This window comes from Lissotriton helveticus, chromosome 11 (genome assembly GCF_964261635.1).
Source record: "Lissotriton helveticus chromosome 11, aLisHel1.1, whole genome shotgun sequence".
In the NCBI taxonomy this organism is placed as follows: domain Eukaryota; kingdom Metazoa; phylum Chordata; class Amphibia; order Caudata; family Salamandridae; genus Lissotriton; species Lissotriton helveticus.
This window is the reverse complement of record NC_136072.1, coordinates 885,763,857-885,787,644: the sequence shown is the minus strand read 5'-3', so window position 1 is coordinate 885,787,644 and position 23,788 is coordinate 885,763,857. Positions and strand designations below refer to the sequence as shown.

The 23,788-nt window shown below is 42.7% G+C and overlaps 1 protein-coding gene across 4 annotated transcripts in view; it reads right to left on the bottom strand.

Moving 5' to 3' along the window:
- Window positions 1-22,959, bottom strand: part of WSB2 (WD repeat and SOCS box containing 2) — a 366,828-nt gene extending 343,869 nt beyond the window's left edge. For 3 of the 4 annotated variants that reach the window (XM_078667115.1, XM_078667114.1, XM_078667113.1), the window contains exons 1-2: window positions 22,777-22,959; window positions 13,887-13,926 (exon numbers count right to left, since the gene is read on the bottom strand). In XM_078667115.1, the coding sequence (XP_078523241.1) occupies window positions 13,887-13,926 (40 nt within the window). In that variant the 5' untranslated portion in view covers window positions 22,777-22,959. The remainder of the gene's footprint in view (window positions 1-13,886; window positions 13,927-22,776) is intronic. The other variant, XM_078667117.1, reaches the window with a different exon arrangement.
- Window positions 22,960-23,788: the final 829 nt, after the last annotated feature.

The window sequence follows — 23,788 nt, the reverse complement described above, 5'->3', positions numbered from 1 at the left end:
TATAAAAAACATTGAAGGATCTACACAAATGACCCCTTGCTGAATTCTGAATTTTGTCTGCTTTTCTGAAACGTACAGCTTTCCAGGATCAATTACTTCTTTCATACCCTTTTCTACAACTAACTAGAAAGAGGATGAAAGCACAAAAATAGGCTATGTCCCAGGAAAATGCCAAAACTGTAAAAAACGTGGTTTTCTGACAAAAGACTGTCAGTCCCTGAAAGCTGGGAAGATGCTAATTTCAGCACCACATACCCTTTGTTGATGCCATTTGCAGGGGGAAAAAAACGCTTTCTTCTGCAGCACCCCCTCCCCCCCTAAAAAAATGCATTTAGCTGCGAAAGTGTTAAAAAGCCCGATCCGACCTCTGTCTTTTCTGAAGTTATTGCGACTCTTAAACTGTCCACTTGTGGTGTCCCTTTTTTAGATTCCAGTACCAACAAGTCTTGGATAGAGACAGTTCCACAGCTAAAGGCTCATTTCAGTTGAAACCAAAGACGAAGTAAACAGAATTTGCATTCCGGTCAGTGACGGCAGGCTAACATTCAAGAGATAGCACTATATAGCATTGACTGTGAAGACTTAGGGGTCACCACAGTAAAACCTGGCAGATTTTCATCCCATGCCTGCTCACCTGAAGGCAATGTGCAGTACTGTTATATTACCAACACATAGCGTCACAAGAGTGAAGGAGTCCAAAGAACTGCACTGGAAAGCATAACAGGCTATCTGCTGGGCACTTTCCCCAACTAATAATGGGCACAACGGAGGTTCAAGCAGTCTGGAGCTGGGTTTGTTTTCCAACCTTTGGTTTCTTAATAGAGAAGATGAGAGTCTGGTGAAATGTGGTCCGCCTTCCATCGCGTTCAGGTGAGAGGTCCGGGTACATGGCCAGAATAACCAGCTCATCTACATTCCATCCAAATGTTGATGAGACGATAACTAGCACCTACATGCTGCACACAATTCTGTCTCCTTCATGGTTTTGCATTAAAAAACCTTATAAACCTCCTTATAAAATATTTTAAAACCCAATTTGCTAGCGATAGGAAACTACAGAATGAACAAAGACCACCTCATTAGCAAGCGAATTATGCTGTTACATTGGTGATTCACAAAAGTGGGGAAAGATTTAACAGAATTGAAAACACTGGAAACCCTGGGAAACAGACAAGGTCACATAGAAATAATAAAACTGTCTAGATCGATATAATTGTTAAGTACTTGCTACAATTTGAGGAGCGTATTCATTTAATAGTGAAAAAATCATTTAATATACTGTCACCAGACAACACGTTAATATTCAAGATTTCTTTCAATTTTACAAACATTAAAGAAATCTAGATGCATTCTACAACTCACCATCATTTTTAGCTTTAGCAGTTAGTCATTTTTTCCATTCCAATAACATCCAACAGTTTGTGCAGCCAGTCCGTGTGGGTGGGAGTATGATCGCTGCCCCATTTGGGCAAGATTGCCTGTTTAGATGTGCAGAGTGCCACTGTTATTGCCTTTCACTTACAGGAGCGCAGGGGTAGGTTAGGGCATTAGGTAAACATAAGAGCATGTAGTTGGGTAAGGCTGGTAAGTCTGTATCAAAAATGACATGAATGTCTATGAGAACGCTTCTATGTACGGTTGAAGTTTGAAACATAGCCACAGCAGGAGTGTCAATGTGCCAGTGTGGTTGCAGTTATGCAAGCAGGTGTCCAGACGGGCATTTTTCCATTTTGCTAGCCATGCAGGATTACAGTATTCATCATGCTTGACATTGAGTAGTGCTCCCTGGCTTACGGCACTACGGGGCTGGTGGCGCAGTGGACTAATGCATCCACCGCAGGGGCCTGTGTTTGAACTCATGGTCACAGGTTCTAATCCCGGCGGGTCCACTCAGCCTTTCATCCATCCGAGATCCATAAAATGAGTACCATTGAGTTGGGTAACAATATAAATCTGTTATTCAGTGCTTGAGACCCTTGGGTGATACGTGCACTTAACAAAATACACATGTTATGTTACGGGAGGAGATTAATGCTCTTTGTAGGAGGTCAGACCACTCCTTGGGCGAGAATGAGCGTTCCTGCTCTAAATCCCATCTTTTTTGGGCAAGAGACTTAGTGGGGCTAGCTGTTTCGTTTAGGAAGGCATAAATGTCTCAGAAAATGCCCTCGTTGAGCAACCACTTCTCAAATGGTGTCAGGGGTCTGCCTGAGTGGGGTCTAGTCTTGGGTTGGGTAATCTAGTGTTTGATGACGCTATAGCACCGGGCTTCTGCAGATGGTAAATCGTATCATATTCCTGTTGAAGGTGGAAAGTTTATGTTTCCTGCTGGTCAAATACGTCACCCATCCTTTTGACGTTGGCTTCTTGCCAGGGCTGAAAAGCCTGACACATCCGTGGCTACGGGGGAGAATTTTGGGTTCCCTATAATGAGGTTTTGAAGGGGGGGTGTGGGTGACAAGCCCTTGTTGTGACTTTGTCCCAGGCTCCCAGTGTCTCTCGAGTAACTGGGGAGTCCGTGCTTTTTTCAGAAGCCAGGAACCTTCCGGGTGTGGATCCCAGCAACACTCTGGTCCATAAAGCACCAGTGCTTCTCCAAATCCACCATGTAGCATAGTTTTTCTGTGTGGTAGTGATCGTTTTGTCCGCGGCGCTTGCAACACTCTGCCACAGCTGTTTCTTTGCTATTTGGGGGAATCCTCTTTTTAAAAAAAGTGGGAGAATTATTTTAAAATCTTTATTAAATTGGCATTTTAATTATCTATTTTGTATTGACTATATGTACTACTGTTAGTGACCCACACCTTTGCGCTTACCTTTTGGATCTCTTCATCGCTCCCTTGATGTGCTAGGTGTGCTCGTCTGTTAGAGCGAGCCACCGAAGAGCGGCCACCTTGGGTAGCGGTCTAGTTGTTGGCAGTGCCTCACCTTTTTAATGGAGGCGGTGCAAGCGCGCAGCGGGCGCACCAAAGACGCGCCAAAGCCAAGCCCGTCTGCGCCCGTCCGCGCTAAGGACGCGTGTAGCGTTTGCCACTCTGTCCCTTCTATGCCTCGCCTGGTGTGTTCTAGAGATTACCTCATATCGATGAATAGCCAGAGCAATGGGAATTTGAGCACTAATGCAGACACTATTCAGGGTAAGAACCTCTTTGGTATCTCTAATGTTAAAACTCTTATATGTGGCTTGATCAATGTTAGATCTCTACCAAAACATTATATGGAGATTTCTTATTTACTGGAGGACTGTAATCTTGATATCCTTTTTCTTACTGAAACCTGGACCCGGGCAGATAGTGAAGTGGAGCTCGGGCTTGTATGTCCCCCAGGGTACAAAATCCATCATAAACCTAGAACAGAGGGTAGAGGAGGTGGAATAGACTACATCTATAAGGAGATTTGGAATCCCCCCCCCTTAGTGTAGCAGATGTGCCGGGGATGAAATCCTTAGGTTTTACCCTTAAATGAACCAATGGTGCTCTGTACTCCGGGTTACTCTGCTACAGGCCACCGGGAGGGGGTGCTCTAGTCCATCAACCCCTAATTGATGCGATATACAGTCTATCGCACTCCCACTCTAAAATGTTGATCCTTGGCGACTTTAAACTCTGGAAGAATGGCACTTTAGACAAAGCACTTATTGAGCTTTGCAAGGCCTGTGAGAGTGTTAACCATCATCAACTGGTCTCACATGCCACTCACCAGAAGGGTCATGTACTCAACCTTGTGTTTGCAGACAAAAATGATATTGTTGTAGAGGATGTATTACCCCAAAGCTGCACAGACCACTTTCTGGTTCTCTTCACCTAACGGCTACCGAAGCAAGGTCCACAGTGTAGCCACTCTTCTGCAGCTCGTGTTAGCAGAGAGTGGTCAAACATTCTTAAATTAACAAACCTTCCACAGTTGGTGCATGAAAACTGTTATACAGGATTCAGGGGAGAAAAATGATCTTAATCTTTGTAATCAGATCTGTAATTCAGTGGACCAGTTAGTGCCATTAAGGAAAGCTAAGAATGGCAAAAAGCCTTCCGTCCCGTGGTACAACGAAGAGTTAAGATTATTGAAAACAAGAGTTAAACAAGCTGAAAGACAGTGGAGAAAGAAATATATAGATGAGGATAAGGAATCCTTCAAGGGTATGCTTCTTGCCTATAAAATATCTATTGGCAAGCACAAGGCTAAATACCTTGAAGAGTTAATCCTTAAATCCTCTAATAAATCTCAAACTCTGTTCTCTCTGGTCAGGGGATTATCTAACCCTGACTGAGACAAGTCCTCTATTCCAGCCTCCCAAGTCTTGTGCGATGAGTTGTCCTGCTTTTTTGAGGATAAGATTAATAAAATTCTAATTGGCTTGAAAGCATCAGCTGATGGAAAGAGTGATTCATGTACTGAATATATTAACTGGCTAAAGAGCAATTCACCTAAGAGGGAATATCCATCTACCCTGGAACAATTTGCTATGCCTTCATATGAAGACTTTGTTATAATGGCCGCTGGAGTCTCGTCAGGCTCTCCTAAGGATCCTCTGCCTCATAGGTTTTGGAAGCTGTTTGGAAATGAGCTTTTCCCGTTTCTCCATCACATTTGTAGACAGTCCCTAACTACTGCTGTAGTGCCGGATTGTTGGAAGAAGGCAATAGTTTCTCCTTTATTGAAAAAGGCCTCTTTGGACCCGTTAGTGTCGAGCAACTATAGGCCTATCTCCCTGTTAACCTAACCGGTAACAATATTGGAAAGAATAGTGACTAAATCTCTTTCCAAACATGTGGAAGATAATCAGCTGTTGGATGAAATCCAATTTGGATTCCGCCCCGCACACGGGACTGAGACCGCCCTGGTGGCAGTCCTCGACTACCTACGAATGCGGGCCGACAGTGGTCAGATAGTTTTTTTGGTACTGCTGGACATGTCGGCCGCATTTGATACGGTCGACCATCAGATTCTGATTAGCAGACTGAGGGAAGGAGGGGTGGTGGGCAGGGCCTGTGATTGGATAGCTTCGTACCTTTTTAATAGGCAGCAGGCAGCGACTGTCCCCTTTTTTCTCTCAATATAGAGCGGTTAAACAAGGGGTTCCTCAGGGCTCGGCCATCAGCCCCATTCTGTTCAATCTCTATCTTCGTCCAATCATTTCCCTAATAAGAACTTTTGGAATCAGTGTTATTAATTGTGCTGACGACACTCAACTTGTTTTCACTCTTGAGGGCAATACTGTGGTGTCTAGGGAAAAATTCCATAACTGTTTACAGCAAGTGGGAGTTTGGTTGAAATGGAACTCCCTACAGTTTAACAAAAGTAAAACTGAGGTTTTATGCTGTTCGGCAGGTAGTATTCAAAGTCCCCTTCCCACAAATTTCTGGCCTGCCTCCTCCAATACTTCCTTGGTAACTGCTAAAACAGTACGTAACCTTGGAGTACTGATGGATAGTAATCTCCAATTGGACTCCCAGGTGAATACAACGGTGGGCACCTGTATGTCCCTTTTACGGGTCTTGTGCAAGATTCTACCGTTTTTGCCTTCGGACACTAGAGCTCAGGTGGTTCAGTGCATAGTCCTGAGTAGAATCGACTATTGTAATGCTCTGCTCCTGGATGCTTCGGACTTCTTACTTAGGAAATTGCACAGAATACAAACTATGGCTGCAAAACTTGCACTGAATCGGCCATGGAGAGCGTTCCATGGCCCTCAGGGACCTTCATTGGCTGCCGGTTGTACAGCGAATACAATTTAAGGCTCTCTGTATTGTGCACAGGGCTGTCCATGGGATTGGACCCAGAGTGCTCCAGAGAAAATTTGTATGGTATGTGCCCACTCGAGCACTTCGCTCTTCTGCGGCACGTTTGATCAGTGTTCCCAAAATCAGGAGGGCACGTATGGGCGCCCGATCCTTTACTTTTACTGCCTCTAGATTGTGGAATGCTCTTCCTTTAGAGCTTAGGCAAATTAATACTCTATCTTGTTTCAGGAAGAGGCTGAAGACTACCCTGTTCCCAAGAGCTTAGATTCTGTTCTGCCTTGATGTTTTTCTCCGCCTCTGCTGTTCGGACAATCTTAGCGCCAGGATACCCTTTGGGTGACAGTTTAGCGCTATATAAAATTCCCTTACATTACATTAAAACTCCCAGGCCACCCTCTGCCTTAGGCAGGTAGGCTCTCTTAAGATCCAACTGTGGCCTCTTGCCACCCCTCATCCCATATGTAGGTCTCTATCCTTTTCAGCAGTCTACACAGGTAGTGTGGTGGTTGGGTGAGTGGGACAGTCTGCAGGACATACAGGATCTTGGGGGTGAATAGTCATTTTTACAGCAGCTATGCGACCCAGCAAGGATAAAATACTTTTTAATAATAATTTCAAATAAAACCTGAAGCTAATGAGGTAGGCTAGCCAACCCAATAATAATTACGATTTGACATTTAACCAAATGTTAATAACATGTGCATGTTGAGACAACTGCCTTTTGGTCAATCTGGGAGGGGGTGGGGGGAAATAAGGCCCCCAGTGCTGTCTAAACATGGCTTGGTCCTCCCTTAGAAGATTAATTTTGTGAACCTCTGAAAGCCTGGTTTGGATATCGCTGAGAGGAGTATTGGAATACAGAATTATATGACATTATCAGTCAAGTTTAATACATTTGAAAGTATAATGAAGTAAATGTGGACTCGAATGATGGTTAAACATTAAGGCTTTATCAGTAAATAGTAATGGAAAGACCAACACAAGTGACCATACCATGGATTCTTGATAGGCTCACATATCAGAAATATGTGCTTACGTTAGGATTTTCTCCATACAAGCCTTCTCTCAGAAAGAAAATCCCAACATGTCAGTTCTGTTCTTTTTAAGTAGAAAACAAAATGTGTGTGCCAGAAAAACTGTCTGATATAGCTGCTATTTACCTACCCACAGACTAGATAAAATAACCCACTTCCTGATTTAAAAGCAGCGACTTGCTGCACATTCTAGAAAGCCAATTAAAATCTTATGGTAAACCTGGTTTCCAAAGCTTCCCTACATACCATAATTATCCTTGTACTCAGCCTTGGTGGCCAACTAATATGTCAATCAGCTAGAACCAACAATAATCATCCTCACAGAAGCATACTATTTTCACAAAAACAAGCAAGGACACACTCCTGCTCAAACGACCCAAACTGGAAGCAAAACCCCTTTCTAAAAGAACATTCTGGAATTAGGACTCTCCATTCAAATAATAAAGGCGATCAAGAACATGAACTTTAAGGGTGATTGACAATCGTGCATACAGCCAAAGGGAAGAAACAAAGTGGTCCTACTGCAAGGGCCGGAATGACTACTAACACTGGCAAAAGTGACAAAGCTTTGCTTGACCTCCTGAGGTTTTCTACCAATATTTACACAATCTATCACTAAAATAAAACTTTAATGAATACCGACAACAGAGTACAAAAATGGTCTAGCTCCTCTGGAGCAGCAGGCAATCTCAACTCATCACTGGAGAATTTAGCTCACCAAATACAACCTCAACCTAGGGAATTCTCAAGCGTTAAGCATTATCTTAGTACTCTTCAACTAGCTAAATGCTTTACATGATCTTATTTGTCAAACTTCGAAATTGTTTCAATAAATATGTGGAAAACTCAAATTTCTTTGAAGTGTCTGTTGACACAATCCAATATGGATACTCTCAAACTCCAATCATCAGACAATTGATAGAGGCTAATCAGTGAAGTCTTAACAGTGACAACAAAACAAAAAACAAATCTTAGTATCAAAGTTGTCCACCTACATACTCAAAAATCATTCTCCGTGGCTCCTGCATTAGCCCCCAAACAAAGGTTTAAGCTTTAGGTATCCTTTTTGACTTGAACAGAAAAAGCACATTACAAATCGACAACTAAGCAGCTTGATAGATCTCACAAGTATGAAAAACCCCAAAAAGGACATCATCCAAGAACAATGATATGATAATGGAATTTCTATCACCTCATGGGCCCTGATACATCTGGTTTTTAATCATAGATCTATTCAAGCAACGCAGAAATTGTCTAGATGCATTAATTCTACACACTCACACCTACTCTCACAACAAGCATTTGCAATGCAATAGGTCTCGCAATTGTGATATTTTGAGCTATTGGCATTGTAAATGACAATGCATTTTATTTGTGTGTTGAAAAAACCTGCAATATTAAAAGGTATTGTTATTTACAATACCAATAGGTCATAGGTTTTAAAATGTTAGACCTATTGCATTGCAAATGCGTGTTCTCTTAGTTTTTGTTTATAAAATGCACAGTTTATTTGGATAATGTGGAATATTAATCCCTTTGATGTATTGTTATTTGGACGTCTTTGAGCAATTTACAGTTTACGGAGTGTCTCTCTCACATCTGTGTGAATTGCATGCATGGGACACCATTTTCATACTGTTTATGCTGAAATCGGTCACTGAAACAACAAGCATGTGGTCTTGTCCACGAGCAAGAAACCAGGGGCCAGCAGTGGAGAAAAAAAACTTTCCAGAAGTCCCTTTTGGAGCCATCCGAATGTGCATAGTCACACACTAATTCAGATCAGATTTTCAACCTACTAGACCCAGCTACGCTTTAGGTTTGCAGTGTTCATCCCCACCCACTGTCTAACATTAGCGAGTCTAAATACCAGAACACTAGTGTGAATCTATAAAAACGGCTTAAAATGACAGATATTGCTCATCCCTTTAGAGCACAAAAGCTGCAACATCATACTGAAACAGGTGGTCCTGAAACCAGCATCAGTCCTCCGGCCACCCGGGGGTCTATAGCGATTCGTCACAATAGGGAACAAATAACCACATTAAAAACACCATACAGTGAGTAGGCCCAATGTTTATTTATTTATTTATTTTATAGAGCGCAAACCAGACCCGTGAGGGTATCAGAGCGCTTTACAGTATTAAGGGTGGTGTACAAAGCGATGGGAAGGGAGGGATCAATTGGGCAAAATAGGGGATACATAATGCAAGAAAACACGTAGTCTAAAGTCCCGGCTACATGTGGGAAAGAAATTAAAACAGGTAGATACATTGTACAAGAAGGCACATAGTCTCCACTCTTGGGGGAATGCCCAGGAGTGCAGGAATAGGTATCATCCATAGAAAGATAATAATGTAACGTGTTCATTAGGCGACGTATTTACCCATTAAGAAGGTTTTGGTCTCCTTCTTAAAGTGTGCCAAGGATGGAAGTCTTCTGATGGCAGGTGGGAGAGAGTTCCAAATCCTTGGCGCAGCCCCAGTGAAGGCCCGATTGTAGGTTTTTTTTCCCCGGAAGCTTGCAGGTAGCAGCAGCAGGTCTTTGGCAGAACGGGAGTTTCTGGGTCCTCCTGATATCAAGAGTTTTTGTGCCAGGAATGTAGAGGAGTTGGTATAAAGAGCTTTGTGAGTAATGCAGGCCAGTTTAAATTGGATTCTGGCCTCTAGGAGACGCCAGTTCAGCGCTTTGAGGTGGGGAGAGATGTGGTCGAAGTTTCTTTGAGCCGGTTAGGAGTCTGTCGGTGGTGTTGAGGCAGGCTTTCAATGGGGCCAGAGATTTCTTGGGTAGCCCTGCAAGAGTAGAGCATCCATATTCTAATCTGGAAATGACTAGTGCCTGTACTGCCGTTTTAAGGTCGGACACATCGAGGAAGGGGTTTAGGTTTCTTAGGTAACTCACGTGGAATCTAGCCGTTTTGGCCATCAAGTTTATATGGCCACGCATGTTCAGGCTGCCGTCCAGGGTTATTCCAAGGGATTTCACCGAGTCAACAATGGTAGGAGGGCAGTTTAGTGCTGAGATGGTCTTGATCCATTCCTGGATGTCTGGATTGGGTTTGGGTGGAGAGATCAGAAGAAATTCAGTTTTATTTGCGTTGAGTTTAAGCTGGATGGCGGTGAGCCAGTGGACTGTCGGCTTCAAGGCCTCATTCAGGGAGAAAATGTCCTATGGGGAAGAGATTTTTATGTAGATTTGTGTATTGTCGGCGTACATATGGTAGAAGATATTGGCGGCACGTAGAACCTCGGTGAGCGGTTCAAGGTAAAGGTTGAAGAGGGTAGGGGAGAGAGTTGATCCTTGGAGGACTCCAACCGTAACCGGAGAGGGGGCGGATAGATTACCGTTGATGAGGACTCTCTGTGAGCGGTTTTGGAGGAAGGATCTAAACCATTCAAGGACAGTGTCCTCCAACCCCATCCCGAGTTTGAGGCGTTCAAGGAGAAATTGATGGTTGACCGTGTCAAAGGCAGAGGAAAGGTCTAGAAGGATTAGGAGAGAAGGTTTTGCCTTGGTCGAGGGCTTGGAGAGTGTCATCTACAATGTGGAGGAGGGTGATTTCCGTGCTGTGAACCGATCTGAACACAGATTGGAAGTCATCTAATAGGTGAAATTTGTTGATGTGTAGGCTAAGTTGCTGTCGCACACATTTTTCCAGATCTTTGGCTAGGAGTGGGATGTTAGATATGGGTCTATAGTTCTCAGCGGAAGCAGGGTCCAGCATGTTTTTTTTTAGGTTGGGGACAACTTGGCCAGCCTTGAGCGAATCAGGAATTGAGCCCTGGAGGAGGGAGGCGTTAATTATTGAGGTCCAGGAAGGGATGATGGCCTGAGAGGCTGAAGCTAGGCAGTTAGATGGGAGAGGATCATTGACGTGATTGTTCGGGTTTAAGGAGGCAAGAATTTTCGAGATAGAGTGTTCGTCATAGATTTTCAAATTGGACCAGTGCGCTAGGTTTTTGGGTAAGGTTTGGGAGGACAACGCGGAGAGAAGAGGTAGAGCTGATTCTGCGCAGGGTTTTAGGGTAGCAGGGAAGTGGCGCACGTGCAGGTAACCTTGTCGGTTATTCACAGAATGGAGAACAAAAGCATGTGGTGCTGCTAGGTCAGAGGTAGACCCAAAACCCCCGAATTAGGGAAGAGCTGATAGCCCTTCGCCAAACAAACATGCACAAATCCTGGGCACACATATAGACTCAAAAGTTATTAATTTTTTTTTTACAGTTGACACCAGTGGTTTTCTTAAGGGATGTTTATGTGAAGATGTTCATGAGGAAAACAAAACGCCAGCCGACATGTGTTTCGTCAACAGGTCAATGCCTGTGACTCTTCAGGGCTTAAAACGCGTAGTGCGGGTATTGAAGGACCGGTGATAATTCCAACCCGGTTAGCGGGTTTCGAGACAGCCGTAGTATGGCCGTCTGGTAATGAAGAATTTAAAACGGGAGGGGACGTCTGTATGGAGTGGAGCCTTGTAGTGCAGGGTCCAGGTCGTTGCTCGTCTCTCGCCGAAGGAGTGTATCGGAGCTCCGATCTGGGTCAGTCTCACAACGCGCTGCCAGTTTCTCGTGATCAAGGTTCTTGGTGTCTCTAAGCCATCGTTTGGGAATCACGGGTTGAGGTGTCCATGTCTTGTGGGTCTGGGCAGGTGAAAGGTGATGGCGTGGTGGTCAGCCCAATCACAAGGGTCAATGGAGAAGTTTGACACACTAAACACAGTGTGCAGCTAATCTACTGGGCATTGTGCTAAAGAAGTACTTGTCTGGGCATCCTCAAATATTCTGACTCACTGAGCACCGACTCGTCTCAGACACCCAAATCAAACATAGCACCGTTGACAAAGGTCCCATGTGGACACATCGGTAGACACTTGAAATACGTGGTCTCGATCCAGAAATTTACTTTCTCTGCTACATATTACTAAATACATGCACACTACTGCATGGAATGTCTCAAGACAGGAAAGAACCTTGCACGTTTGCACACGCACTTCAGGAGTGTTCTGTATTTATTCTCTCTAGAGGGAGTGTCAAGTGATCATAATAGTACCTGACTGTGCAAAAGGTACTTTATTTTCTGAGCTTACGTTGCCATGTCCACAGGGAACATGCCTAGGCATGCTTGAATGTATGTTTGTAGGAGAAAAGTGCAGCACCCACATATACGAAGCAAAAGGACTCCCGGCGCTAGGCCAGAGCAATGAGACTCTGAAGGTGCACTCTTAATCATGGAAGAACAATGTTGCAGCCTTGGGACCCTTTCTGGAACTAGGGTTAATGACCAGAAAAGAACACAAGAGCATAAGAAGAGCCATCAAGCTATGAAAGCAGCGCTAGAATAAACCTTTCGGGTTCTTCAGTCATCGGGCTATTACCCCCACACTATAAATTATTTCATGTTCATGGTCCAAGACAGTTTGATTAAAAAACAAGCCCTGCTTATGCCCCTCACCTTGTCAGCCAAGAACTTTGGCGCTACTATTAAAAGTAGTGTGTAGACATTTACAACGTCTGCCGAGAGCTTGGAGTCGCAGGCTTTCAGATACTCCAAATTTAGAGCAAGGGTAGAGTGAACTGCTGGATTGATGCAGTTAGGGCAACTGCGTCATGGTAACTAGGACATACTATAAAAACCTCAGCGCAACACCCAGATGTTTACATCCGGTTATATCAACGCCCATGGGCACAAATAGTAAAATGTGCGCTTCCGGGATGGTGGAAGCTAGCAACATTGAAATGATTTTGAAAACCTTGTGCCTGCGTGTTACCAGGTCACATGATTTCAGCTCTACACCAGCAATGACTAACTGCCAAACGTCTCGTGAAGCCGTGAGCACCTTGACAGTGGAGAAGTCACATGCTGGGCTATAAAAACTCCTAAGACAGAGTATCATGAACGTCAACCCCCCACAAGCTATGTGGATAACCTGAGGTGACTCTTGTGATTCTGGCATGAAGAAGATGCTGAAACTTGTACTTATCGAACAAAATGTAAAACTATTTAAAGAGGTCATATGACCATGTGGTGCAAGCAGGCTCTGCGTCACAGAGCCACGCAGGGAGGTGATTTTCAGGAAACTCACCAGCCTTTTGTCCTTTTCTACAACAATGTGTCATTATCTGATAACAGAGCAGAAACTAATCATTTAAACGGACCACAAATTCCAGGAGGCTTTTAAAGGGCAATTTGTGAATCAATGGCATCCCCTACGAAAAGTGTATTCTTATTTATACACACACACACACAAAAAAAAACAGGGCCCTGGACAAAACAGGCCTTCCCGTAGGGTGCCCCCCAGCATCCGTGGGGTATCTCCCAGCATCTGCGGGGGCCATGGGGTCTTCACCTAGCTGTATCAGACGACGTAGCCTCGGAAATAAAATCCAGCAGTAAACCTGCTACCTGTTTCACAACAGGAAGAAAGGTGACGGTTCAAGTCAATTCTATAACACAGTGTGGCCCAGTTTACATATGTCAATAGATCTCGCAGAGTGAGCACAGCAAGCGCTTCAACGCTAGGCGAGACCTAAAAATGTCTGTCAAAAGCCTGAAGCAAAGTTCAACCTGAAATAAATCATCAAGAGCTTGGGTAGCCTGCATTTTAAGAGCTATATACATAATGCAAGCGTTACAAGCCAATGGAAAAGAGAGTATGTAAAATACATCTAGCATTTGGTAAAGTAGTTAGCATTGTAAGAAGGAATAGACATTAAAATCAGTCTGGGAGAACTACTTTAAATGGGAATTGGGAGTCCCAAATCAAAATGTTCCCTCACATGAAATGAGATTGTGGTAGAAGCATTGCTGACTGATAAAGCGGACCTAGTGGATCAAAGCCATAAATACGTGAGAGAATGTCACACAATCAAAAGACATTAGCAAATAAAGACAACTGTCTAATAGCCCTGCCCGGAAGACTTTAATTACATCATTGTTTGCTTGATTACCTATTAGAGAAATATAGATGTTTTAATGTAAAATCACAATAGGGGAAAAGCACTGTCTAAATAACAGAATGCTGTATCTTTTAAAAATCTAACTGTAAATTGCAGTGTCCTCCAAATTAATATCTAATTTAATGAGTGATCAAAAGACTACAGTATGAACTCACCAGCCGATGGATCACATAATTCTTCTTGAATGAGCTCCATCTGGAAAGACAATCAACAGTAAATGATGGGAACCAAACTCAGCCACTGGAGGTAAGTACATTGAGGGTGGGGGGAGGAGGGTGGGAGTTGAGGACTGTAGTAAACTTTCAAATCTCTCAAACTCTTGTGAATTAACTGTTGCAAGAAGCCCATCCAACCAGCATCTTTCCCAAAACACACCATAAGCAAAACTGTGAAACCCCCCATTAACATCACCCAGTGCCTTGCATGCTGCTCATTAACCACTCTCCCAGCACCCTATACACTTGCCAACCCATTAGACTGCTCACCAGCCATCTGTGTTCCTCCTCGTCACAGTGTCCCACGCTTAGGCCTCAACAATAATAAGGAGCCACAGAGTCAGACCTTCACATTGTTTACTCTGGCCGGACATATCAAAGGCTGAGGGAGGAAATAGAGCTAAGCTCCTGTATCTATAGTTAATCATGTACAATGGTAGGCTTACAAGGCTGAAGAAGGTTGACCCACAGTATCAGTGAAACATACACAGAGAGTTTCTACGGGTAGTTTTCAACTAAGGTATATGACAAGAACAACGGATCTCAGCTGTTCAGGAATCAATATATTCTCCATAAGATAAATCATAAATATATCACAGAATCTTTTAAGTTGGTGAGAAGGACCCCAATTGTGAAACACTGATTAATAAAGAAATGAAGGAATTAATCCATTGTTCAATAATACACAAGAGAAACTATCACCATGAGAAAAAAAAGAGATGCCAGTCCAAACCACTTCCGATAGTGAGGGAATACAATTATCATTTTGGGTATTTGATTACAAAGTTCAGGAAAAGCAAGCTTAAGGGACCAATGGGGCAATGTGTGGGTATTCATTATGTCATTATTGATGACCCCAGTTGATTGTGTCTTTCAGTGACATTCTGATCTGTTATTGTGTTCAACCTCTTTGATTCTGGGTTTCCTCAGGACATGAGACAGGGTCAATACTTTTTCTAAAAGACGAAGGTAAGGGAATCCTTTAAAAACTAAAGAAAGGAAACAAAGAAAGGCACGCAGTGTAAAGGTGTTGTTACCACAAGTGGGAATCACACCTTCGCGATCTGGTAAGAAAGGAATATAAACTCTGATATCAGTCTATATGGAGGAGAAGGAAGTGGTGTTAATGCTGCTATTTTACGTGTTGCAATGGAGAAAGGACACTTTGAATTAACATTTTGGTATGAGTTCTGGTGTTTCCTTCAGGTTGTCCTGTCTGGGTCAGAGAGAAGAGTGTGTTGAATGTGCAACAGGCTGTTAATGCATCATGCAAACTAGAGTAGACATACCTTGCAAACTCCAGTGTTTTAAGAGAGTATTGCAATGCCAAGTGTTTTTGCAGGTTGACAGATGGTTGATTAAAATAAATGGCTGATACGACTGATAATTCTATTGAGGGATTTGACCATATGTGGTGACATAGGATTCTGGGAGATTCCTTCTTTGTAATTTTTTAGGGAAGGGTATTACAAGGAGTTAACCTAGCTCTATTGGAAGCGCTTTTTAGCAACCTCAGCAGGAGCCGCCTTCTTTTCAGTTTTTCAATTAAAAATTTGCCATGTTTGAAGTAATCTTACTTGGTCATACACTTATGATATATGAGATCAAAAAGGGCGCATTGAAGGTTATCCCGGAGACTTCTTTGGAGGAAAGATTTTATAATGAAGTGGAGTTACTGTCTGTCTGTTTTGTGTACAGTGATGGTATCAGGGAATTCTTTTGTGTCTTAATCCAGTTGTCCTGAAAGTTCAATTTGTGCTGATCGGAAGTCATGTTAAGTTTAATGCTTATAGATAGGTCATTCAGTCACATTGAAATGTGCTCAACTCTTGTGTTGTCCGGGTCCAGATGCAGAAAATGTCATTAATATACTTATACCAAGTTGTGATATTGTTGCGGAAAGGATTGATGGCAAATATGAAGCACTGTTCGAATTCAGCCATGTACAGAAGGGGTTCCTTTCACTTCTAGGTAGAAATCTCCACTGACAACAAAAAAATGTTTTTTTAAGGTAGCTTTTGAGAGTGAGACAATAAAGTGGGAGCCATACTCTTACTCTGTTTCGAATCAAATACCCAGAAAGATAACTCTTTTCTAAACTTATTAGACGTTTTTAACATCTTATCACTATATGCACCTCTGTTTTCAACAGGTCACTGTTTCTATTTTCTATTATTGATCTACTCATTAATTCTGGAATTTTTAAAATATTCAGAATTGTGGTCCTTCTCAAAAATATATGTGAAAAAGGATAGGATACATTCATGATGTCTTTTGTTAAAAGTTGACTTGTGGACAATATTTAATTTCAAAACAATCAAGATATCTTTTGTTCTTGAAGTATAACTTTGTTAAAAAAAATCCATGGGAAAGCTTTCTATGTAGGTTTAACTCTTGTATCTATGGGCTGAGCAGGAGGGGATGTAGACCAGGAGAAGAACGTTCAATCCATTACATGTTAACATGTCTAACAGCTGTTGTGGGAGTGTGAAACATATAGCACTACAATTACAAGCCAATGTTAGAGCTTTAACACCCAAGCAAAGCATTAGCACATTAAGTGTAGAACATTTGTTTTGCAGATTGAAAAACTTTTCTTTTTTAAAGTACCAAGCAAGCTTACCTCCCCTTTGTTTTAAAGTGATGTAATTTATAAAAGGTTATCTTCTCCTTAATATGTTATAAATATAAATGGGATTTACAATATGTAAAATAACTATTAAATGCTCTTTTTATTTTCTATTTGTAATTCTCCGTTTATTGCTGTTTTCGAATAACGCTCACACAGTCGGTAATCCCATTCACACAACTATCAAAATCATAACATGATTCTAAACCTCTGTGTTCCCCACAAGTTAAAAGGCAAGTGTGTCTTTATGGAACACGTTGCATAATTATGCACAAATAACTGCATTTAAAATAACATACAACCTAATAAGTTCCAAAAATAAAGACTAGCGGTTTATAGCTTCTTAAAGTAGCAGTAACAGTCTTTGTTTGAGTTTTTGCTTACACCAGGCATGATAATATTTAGCAAATGCATAAATTATATTTTTTTAATTATGCTCAAGTTTTGCATCAAACTTTTACTCCTTTAACCGAAAATGGATATGCAATATGCATTATGCAGGAGAGATGTTAGCGTAAGGGCGAAGTGTACATTTATTTATGTTACATATGAACCCATGTAAAATACATGGCATGTTTGGTATCACATTGACAAAAAAGATCAGTATTACAAATACTGTTTAGATTTACACGAAAAGGGGCATTGAACAAGGCTGTGTTTTAGCCCCCTACTGTCAAACCGGTACAGTGCGGACCTGGCAAGTGCATTAAAAAAGCGATGGCATTCCCATCAAGAATAGGTCCTCATAATATTTTGATTCTACAAAATGCGTGCAACTTAGCCATTTTGGATCTAACAAAAACAGATCTGCAGGGATCATTGGAATAACTTCAACAATACAATTTAAGAAATTTATTTATTTATTTTTATTTATTTATTTTTAGCAATTTTTACAGCGCAAACAAATACCCGTGAGGGTGTCTCGGCGCTAAATTCATAGAACTCACTAAGAGATGTCGGGGGAGTTAAGGCGTAAGATAGTCATGTCTGAGCGGGAGGTTAGGAGGAGGAAAATAGCCATGTCTTGAGGCTTTTACGAAATTTTAGAAGCGTGGGAGCAGTTTTAATGTGGAGCGGTAAAGTATTCCACAGTTTGGCCGTGGCAATGGTGAAGCGTCTATCTCCCCAGTTGGCCCTCTTTGTTCGATGGACTTTCAACAGATAGGCTGAAGAGGACCGTAAAATCCTATGTTGTTCAACTGGACGGAGAGCTTCTTTTAAAAACTGTGGTCCTGTGTTGTTCAGGGTCTTATAAGCTATACACATAGCTTTAAATTTGATTCGGCTCCTGATAGGGAGCCAATGGAGTTTTCTGATGTACGGGGACACAGATGCGAACTTGGGGATAGACAGTAGCGTTCTGGCTGCAGCATTTTGTACTGTTTGTAATTTATTGAGAACTCCTTCCTGCGCATTCAGAAATAAGGGGGTGGCAAGTAGAAATAAATCCAAAGTGATGCCTTTGGAAAACATAAGAACAAATCAAAGCCTTCATAGAAATTTGGCATAGCTCAGATCGCTTATACAACGTCATACTGTTTTCTGGGAATCTGGCTTGCGGATTTGGGTATACCTGTTAGTCACTTAACATCTATTAATAAAAAAGCCAGCGACCTAACTTTCATCCTCTGCCGCTTAAACACAAACTGAACAGCCCTTTTGCAGAGTTCTCCATAATGGTTATAAAAGCAAAGCTGAACTCCACAATCTCATATGGTCATCAAGCCTTCCCAGCTAAATTCGCCCAACGCTAGATAAGTTGCAATGCATTATATGTAGACAAATTTTAAGGCTACCCCAGTACATCTGTTGCGCCCAGATATGAATGGAATTTGGTTTGTAGAATGTAAGTCTTCCTTTATTAAATGCTACTACCAGTTAATGCATGCAAAAGATGGATCATTAAAGGTGGTTCTACAAGAGATTTTCAAGGTGCCAGGTTATGACATGGCTAGATATATAGGCTCGGCTACAAGCGATTTACTTCTGAATCTGGATACCCTCCAACATATCTCACTATCTTACTCTGCATTAAAGTCCATCTTAAAAAGACAAGTTGTGGCACTGGCAAGAATATATGACATAGAAACCTTAGAGCCTTTTGATCAGTTAAAAGCCCATACTTTCTTCTTACAAAACCTCACACATGGAATATAAAGTAGGGCATGCAGGAGAAATATGTGTGCAAGATATTTGCACCTGCCTATCAATTACTATAGAGATAACTGGAAGAACAGCACAATCGACCCAACGATTTGTAGATTCTCCACTTACAAAAACGAATATATAGCTCACCTGCTCTTTTGCTTCCTAGAATGTATGTCATCATGTTGCAGCATGCTGAGGCCAATGTTTTTTTTTTTTTTTAAAAGGAATGTTTAATTGTGAATACACATTTTCACTTTGGTTTAACTCCGGTGATATAATCGAGCTGGCTTGATTTGAAAAATTACTGAAATAATTTTGAGAAGATTTAACTCCTGGAATAATTTCGAACAGTTGAAGTAATTTTAAGGCAATCCACCACATGCATAGCACAGTTTATCAAGAGGGAGGACCGTTCCCACCTGTTCATTTATTGTATGCAGTTCAATGACTGTTAAATAAATGCCTGTTGGGAGATATGGGAACAGACTGTCGTTGATGGTAGTAGGAAAGCGACAGCTTTAACTAGTAGATCTGAAAGGAAATGCGACATGATGAACTAGGGATTTGCAGAGTAAGATTTGAGTTAATTGATCATATGAATTATTTTTGCTAATCTTTATATTGAACATTTCATATGTTATTAACAGGCTTTCACTTTTTTTATTATTACATTTTTGTAATGCTTCCAAGTAATCATTTATGAAATAAGTTCATGTATTCATTCTGTGAATAATTTACATTCTTATTTAATGAATTTTTAAGGATGCACCTTGCGTATGGCAGCAAATGAGGTTATGATATGGTTTTAATTCTTGCCTATACTAATTACCTACTAATCACTCCCAAACGCACCACAGTTTGACACTACTTCCCTGCTTTTCAGGTTTGATTGAGGACGGCTTGGGTGTCCAGAGCAAGATGGCATATGCAATGTTTTACTGCCAGCAATATGCGTGGATTCCACGGTCTTTTCTCTTGACCATCGTTCAGTTAACTCCAGGTGTTATGTTAGGTTAAAGGGATTTTGCTAGACCAGACAGCCTTAGGGTGGTCTTCCTCGAAATTTCTGCCTGCCTCCTGCCATTTTTCTGTACTTGTTTTTGCTGGCATTAGGACTCTGTGGTCTTTACCACTGCTAATCAGTGCTAAAGTGTTTGTGCTCTCTCCCCTAAACATGGTAACATTGACTCATACACAATAGACATATTTAATTTGCTTATAGTTCCCTATTGAAGTGTACTACATGTGGCCCGGGTCTGCAAATCAAATGCTAGTAGTGGGTCAGCTGCACTGATTGTGCCACCCACTTATGTAGTCCCTTAACCATGTCTCAGACCTGCCACTGCAGTGCCCACAAGTATGTATGCTACAGCCACTTCAACTTGGTATTTAAAACTACTTGCCAAGCCTTAAACTCTACTTTTACTACATATAAGTCACCACCAAGGAAGGTCCTTGGTAACCCAAAGGACAGGGTGCTATGTAAGTAAAAGGCAGGATATGCACTTCTGCGTTTTACATGCCCTGGTAGTGACAAACATCTAAATTCGTTTTTCACTGCTGTGCCTACTCCTCTCATAAGCCAGAAGTAGCAATTCCTTAAAATACCTTTATGCTGTAATTCTTGATCAGAAAGGAGAACCTTTTTCCTGTTTCCTATCTTTTGGAAAAGTAATGATAAATCCTCTTTACTGGTAAGGTCGGATTTAACATAACTTTTTTTAGAAATGGCTCTTTTAGAACATGGACATTTCTCTGCACGTTGTGCTCTGTGTGCCTTACAGTCTATCTCTAGCTAATACACATCTGGGCTAGGTGACAGATCCCTTTGTGCATTCCTTCTTGACAGACACAGGCACGGGCTGGGTGTGATCTGCATCTGCCTTCATCTGCATTCCGATGGGTCTTCCTGGGCAGATGGGACTCACCCTTACCCTTCAAAGGGTAGTGACCTGACCCCATACATAGGGCTGCTAACCCCCCACTGTTAGTCTGGAGTGAGGGCTGGGATTAAAAGGGATACTGGTGCACTTCAAAACCACTCTTTCAAGTTTCTCTCACATCAAAGGCCCATATGGGTATAAGTGCTGGGTCTCTAGCTCCATCAAATCAAACAAATCTTGATTTACACCAAATCTCTGTCAGAAGAACTGCAGTGCTGTGCAAAGGACTCAACTAGACTGTTTTTCTGGAAAGACAGTGTTTCTGTTTGTAACCCTACGGCCTGATGCTCTTTGACTCTGCTGGAAGGAGAGCTGGACTTTGCCTTCCCTCCAAAGTGATCTCCAAGTGCTTGTTAGCTTGCCTCCTGTTTCTGAAGTCTCAGAGACACAAAAGACTTCTTGCAGTTGTGCTGGTGGTGCAGTCTCTACCTCCTGAGAATCCTACTCTTGCCTAAGGTGCCTACTCCAAGTACTGGGCCTCCCACGTAAGGCCTCGTCGCACAGCTGACAGCTCTTAGAGCTAATGCCGGACAACGCAAAGCTTTGCAAAGCCTCACCGCACAGCCGCTCAGAACAGACGCCGCAAAGCCTTGCAGACTGCGCCCTATGATCAAGGTACTGTGTTCAGCGGGCCCGAGTTGGTCCATGTACCTGGCCCGCACTCCATTGCGGTTGCCCTTAACTTTGGATTTGCACTGGTCACTCGCGACCTGAAGTAACATTTTTAGCACTACCTGCTTCTAAGCGCTTAATAGCATTTATTTTTTCAACATCCAATAACTCAACTTATACTTGATGGATTTTGATAATTCTGGACTTGTTTACCCAGTTAAATATTCTCTATTTTTCTAAACTGTTGTGGAGTCTTTTAGTGATGCATTACTGTGTTATTGAATGAGTTATTGCACAAATACTTTACACATTGCCTTCTAAGTTAAGCCTGCCGGCTCTGTGCCAAGCTACCACGGGGTGAGCATAGGATAATTTAGGATTACTCTGACCAGGATTGTGGTCCCTACTTGGACAGCGTGCATACCTCTGCCAGCTAGAAACACATTTTCTTACAGATCTGTAGAGCACGCTTATCATCCGAGGAGTATCCAGGCACAGGAGTAGGTGTATAGGCTGATCGGGCTCCTAGTCGAATAGCCATGTCTTCAGTTTCTTGAAGAATTCGAGAAGGAAAGAGGAAGTCCTGACGTAGTGTAATAGATCGTGCCATGATTTGGAGGCGGTGCAGGAAATGGAGCGCCCACCAGACTTGGTCCTTTGGATGCAGGGTATTTACACAAGGAATGAGGCTGAGGGTTGGTGGTGTAAATTGTGGCTGAGGTAGGCTGGTCCTACGTTGTGGAGCGTTTTGTATGCTTGGGGAACACTTGCCATTTCGCTTCGGTGAACCCTGCTCATATAATCGAAGACTGTGTGCCATACCATTACATTGGTGAACCGGATTGCATGCTCACGCTACTTGTTTCCAGCACCTCTTACTACCAACTTTTTCATCATCCCTCCGCAGGCGCGCAACACCCATTGGGCTCAAAGGGCTTCAGCCCCCCTGTTGTGTGTATCGGCCCGGCTGAGACAGCTTCCCGGTCACACACACAGTGGCACCAGAGTACTTCACAGGTCTTTAAAAGACCATTTACTTGCTAACGAGGCTTTGTTGTGTTTTCAACCCTTCTTAGAGCCCCTGCATCTCCACTCTGCATATTGCTGGAAGAATCAGCACCCTCCCCCCCGAATTTTTTTGTAAGCCCCCACCCTCCCGAAATGTGGCTTTAGTTGCGCCTCTGTCCCTCAGCAACCACTTTCCCTCTGCCCACTTCTTAGTAGCCACTCAAAAGTAAATTATCTGTATTCTGTGTCTCTCCTAGAATTCAACTCTCCAGACAGTTCTCCATACGCTACCCGATGTACACTCCTCTGAGGCTTTCTGTAATACCCATCTGTGTCCCTCACAGACTCCACACTCTCCAACAGCTATTTCGTCAGAACTTAGCTTTATACATTTTAATACCAAATGCCTCTATTACACCGTAGCTTGCCGATATTCACTTGTCGGCATGGGTCTATACCTTCTTACCCACATTCCCCCAGCCCCACGTACCTGGACAGCGAAAGGAGGTCAGGTGGCAACGGATCAGTCACTCACATTTACAGTGAAAGATTACTGTCTACCTATACTCGGCATCCATGAGGGCCCCACGTTCAGCTCCTGGCACACAGAGGATTGGGAATCCTCCAAACTATCTTCCTTCTCCTACTGTCCCCTCCTACTGTCACCACCTGCTTCCTGTCAGCTGCTGAACAAACGGCAAGGAAACAAAGAAAGGACTAACAAGCCTGCTTCTTTCATTAAGCCATTAAAATGTTTCGGCCATCTTAGAATAACTATATTTGATTTAAATTCAAGTGAAAACTCGTATTTCGCATATGGACAGCCTTTGTTTACAATACTCTATATAATTACATTTAGTTGTAGTGTCATAAAAATGTGAAATCTCAGGGCAAATTAAAAAAATATTTCCCTTGGTAGTCCTAGGATATTTGGTAACAAACTGGATCGTAATTTCGAAAATGAAATTATCTCGCTTTCAATTTGAACGCATTTGTACTATACATTTGTCAACAATACTATGGGGCAGATTTATGAGGCACTTGCGCCACGTTTACGCCGCTGTTGCGTCACGCAAGGCGGCGTAAACGTGGCGCATCCCTACGAACGATTTACAACGTGACGCATCTAGGCAGATGCGTCACGTTGTAAAGCCCTGCGCCGCTTGTGGGCGTTCCGGCGCAGGGTGGGCGTTCCGGGGCAGGTGCGCCTCGCAAAAGTGGCTGAGTGAAATCTATGAGATTTCACTCAGTCACTTTCAGGCCAATGCTGCATCAAAAGCCTGCGCCTGCTTGAAGCAGGCGTAGGTCTTGACGCAGCATTGTGGAGATGGGGCACCCCCGAGCCTTGCTGGAGCTGCGTCGCGCTTGCGACGCAACTCCAGCAATGCGTCACCTTTACGGCACAGATGCGTCACGCATCTGTGCCGTTTTTGCCCCATGGTGCGCCGCATCATAAATGCGGCGCACCATGGGTGGCGGAGCTGTGGCGCACTGTGGCGCAT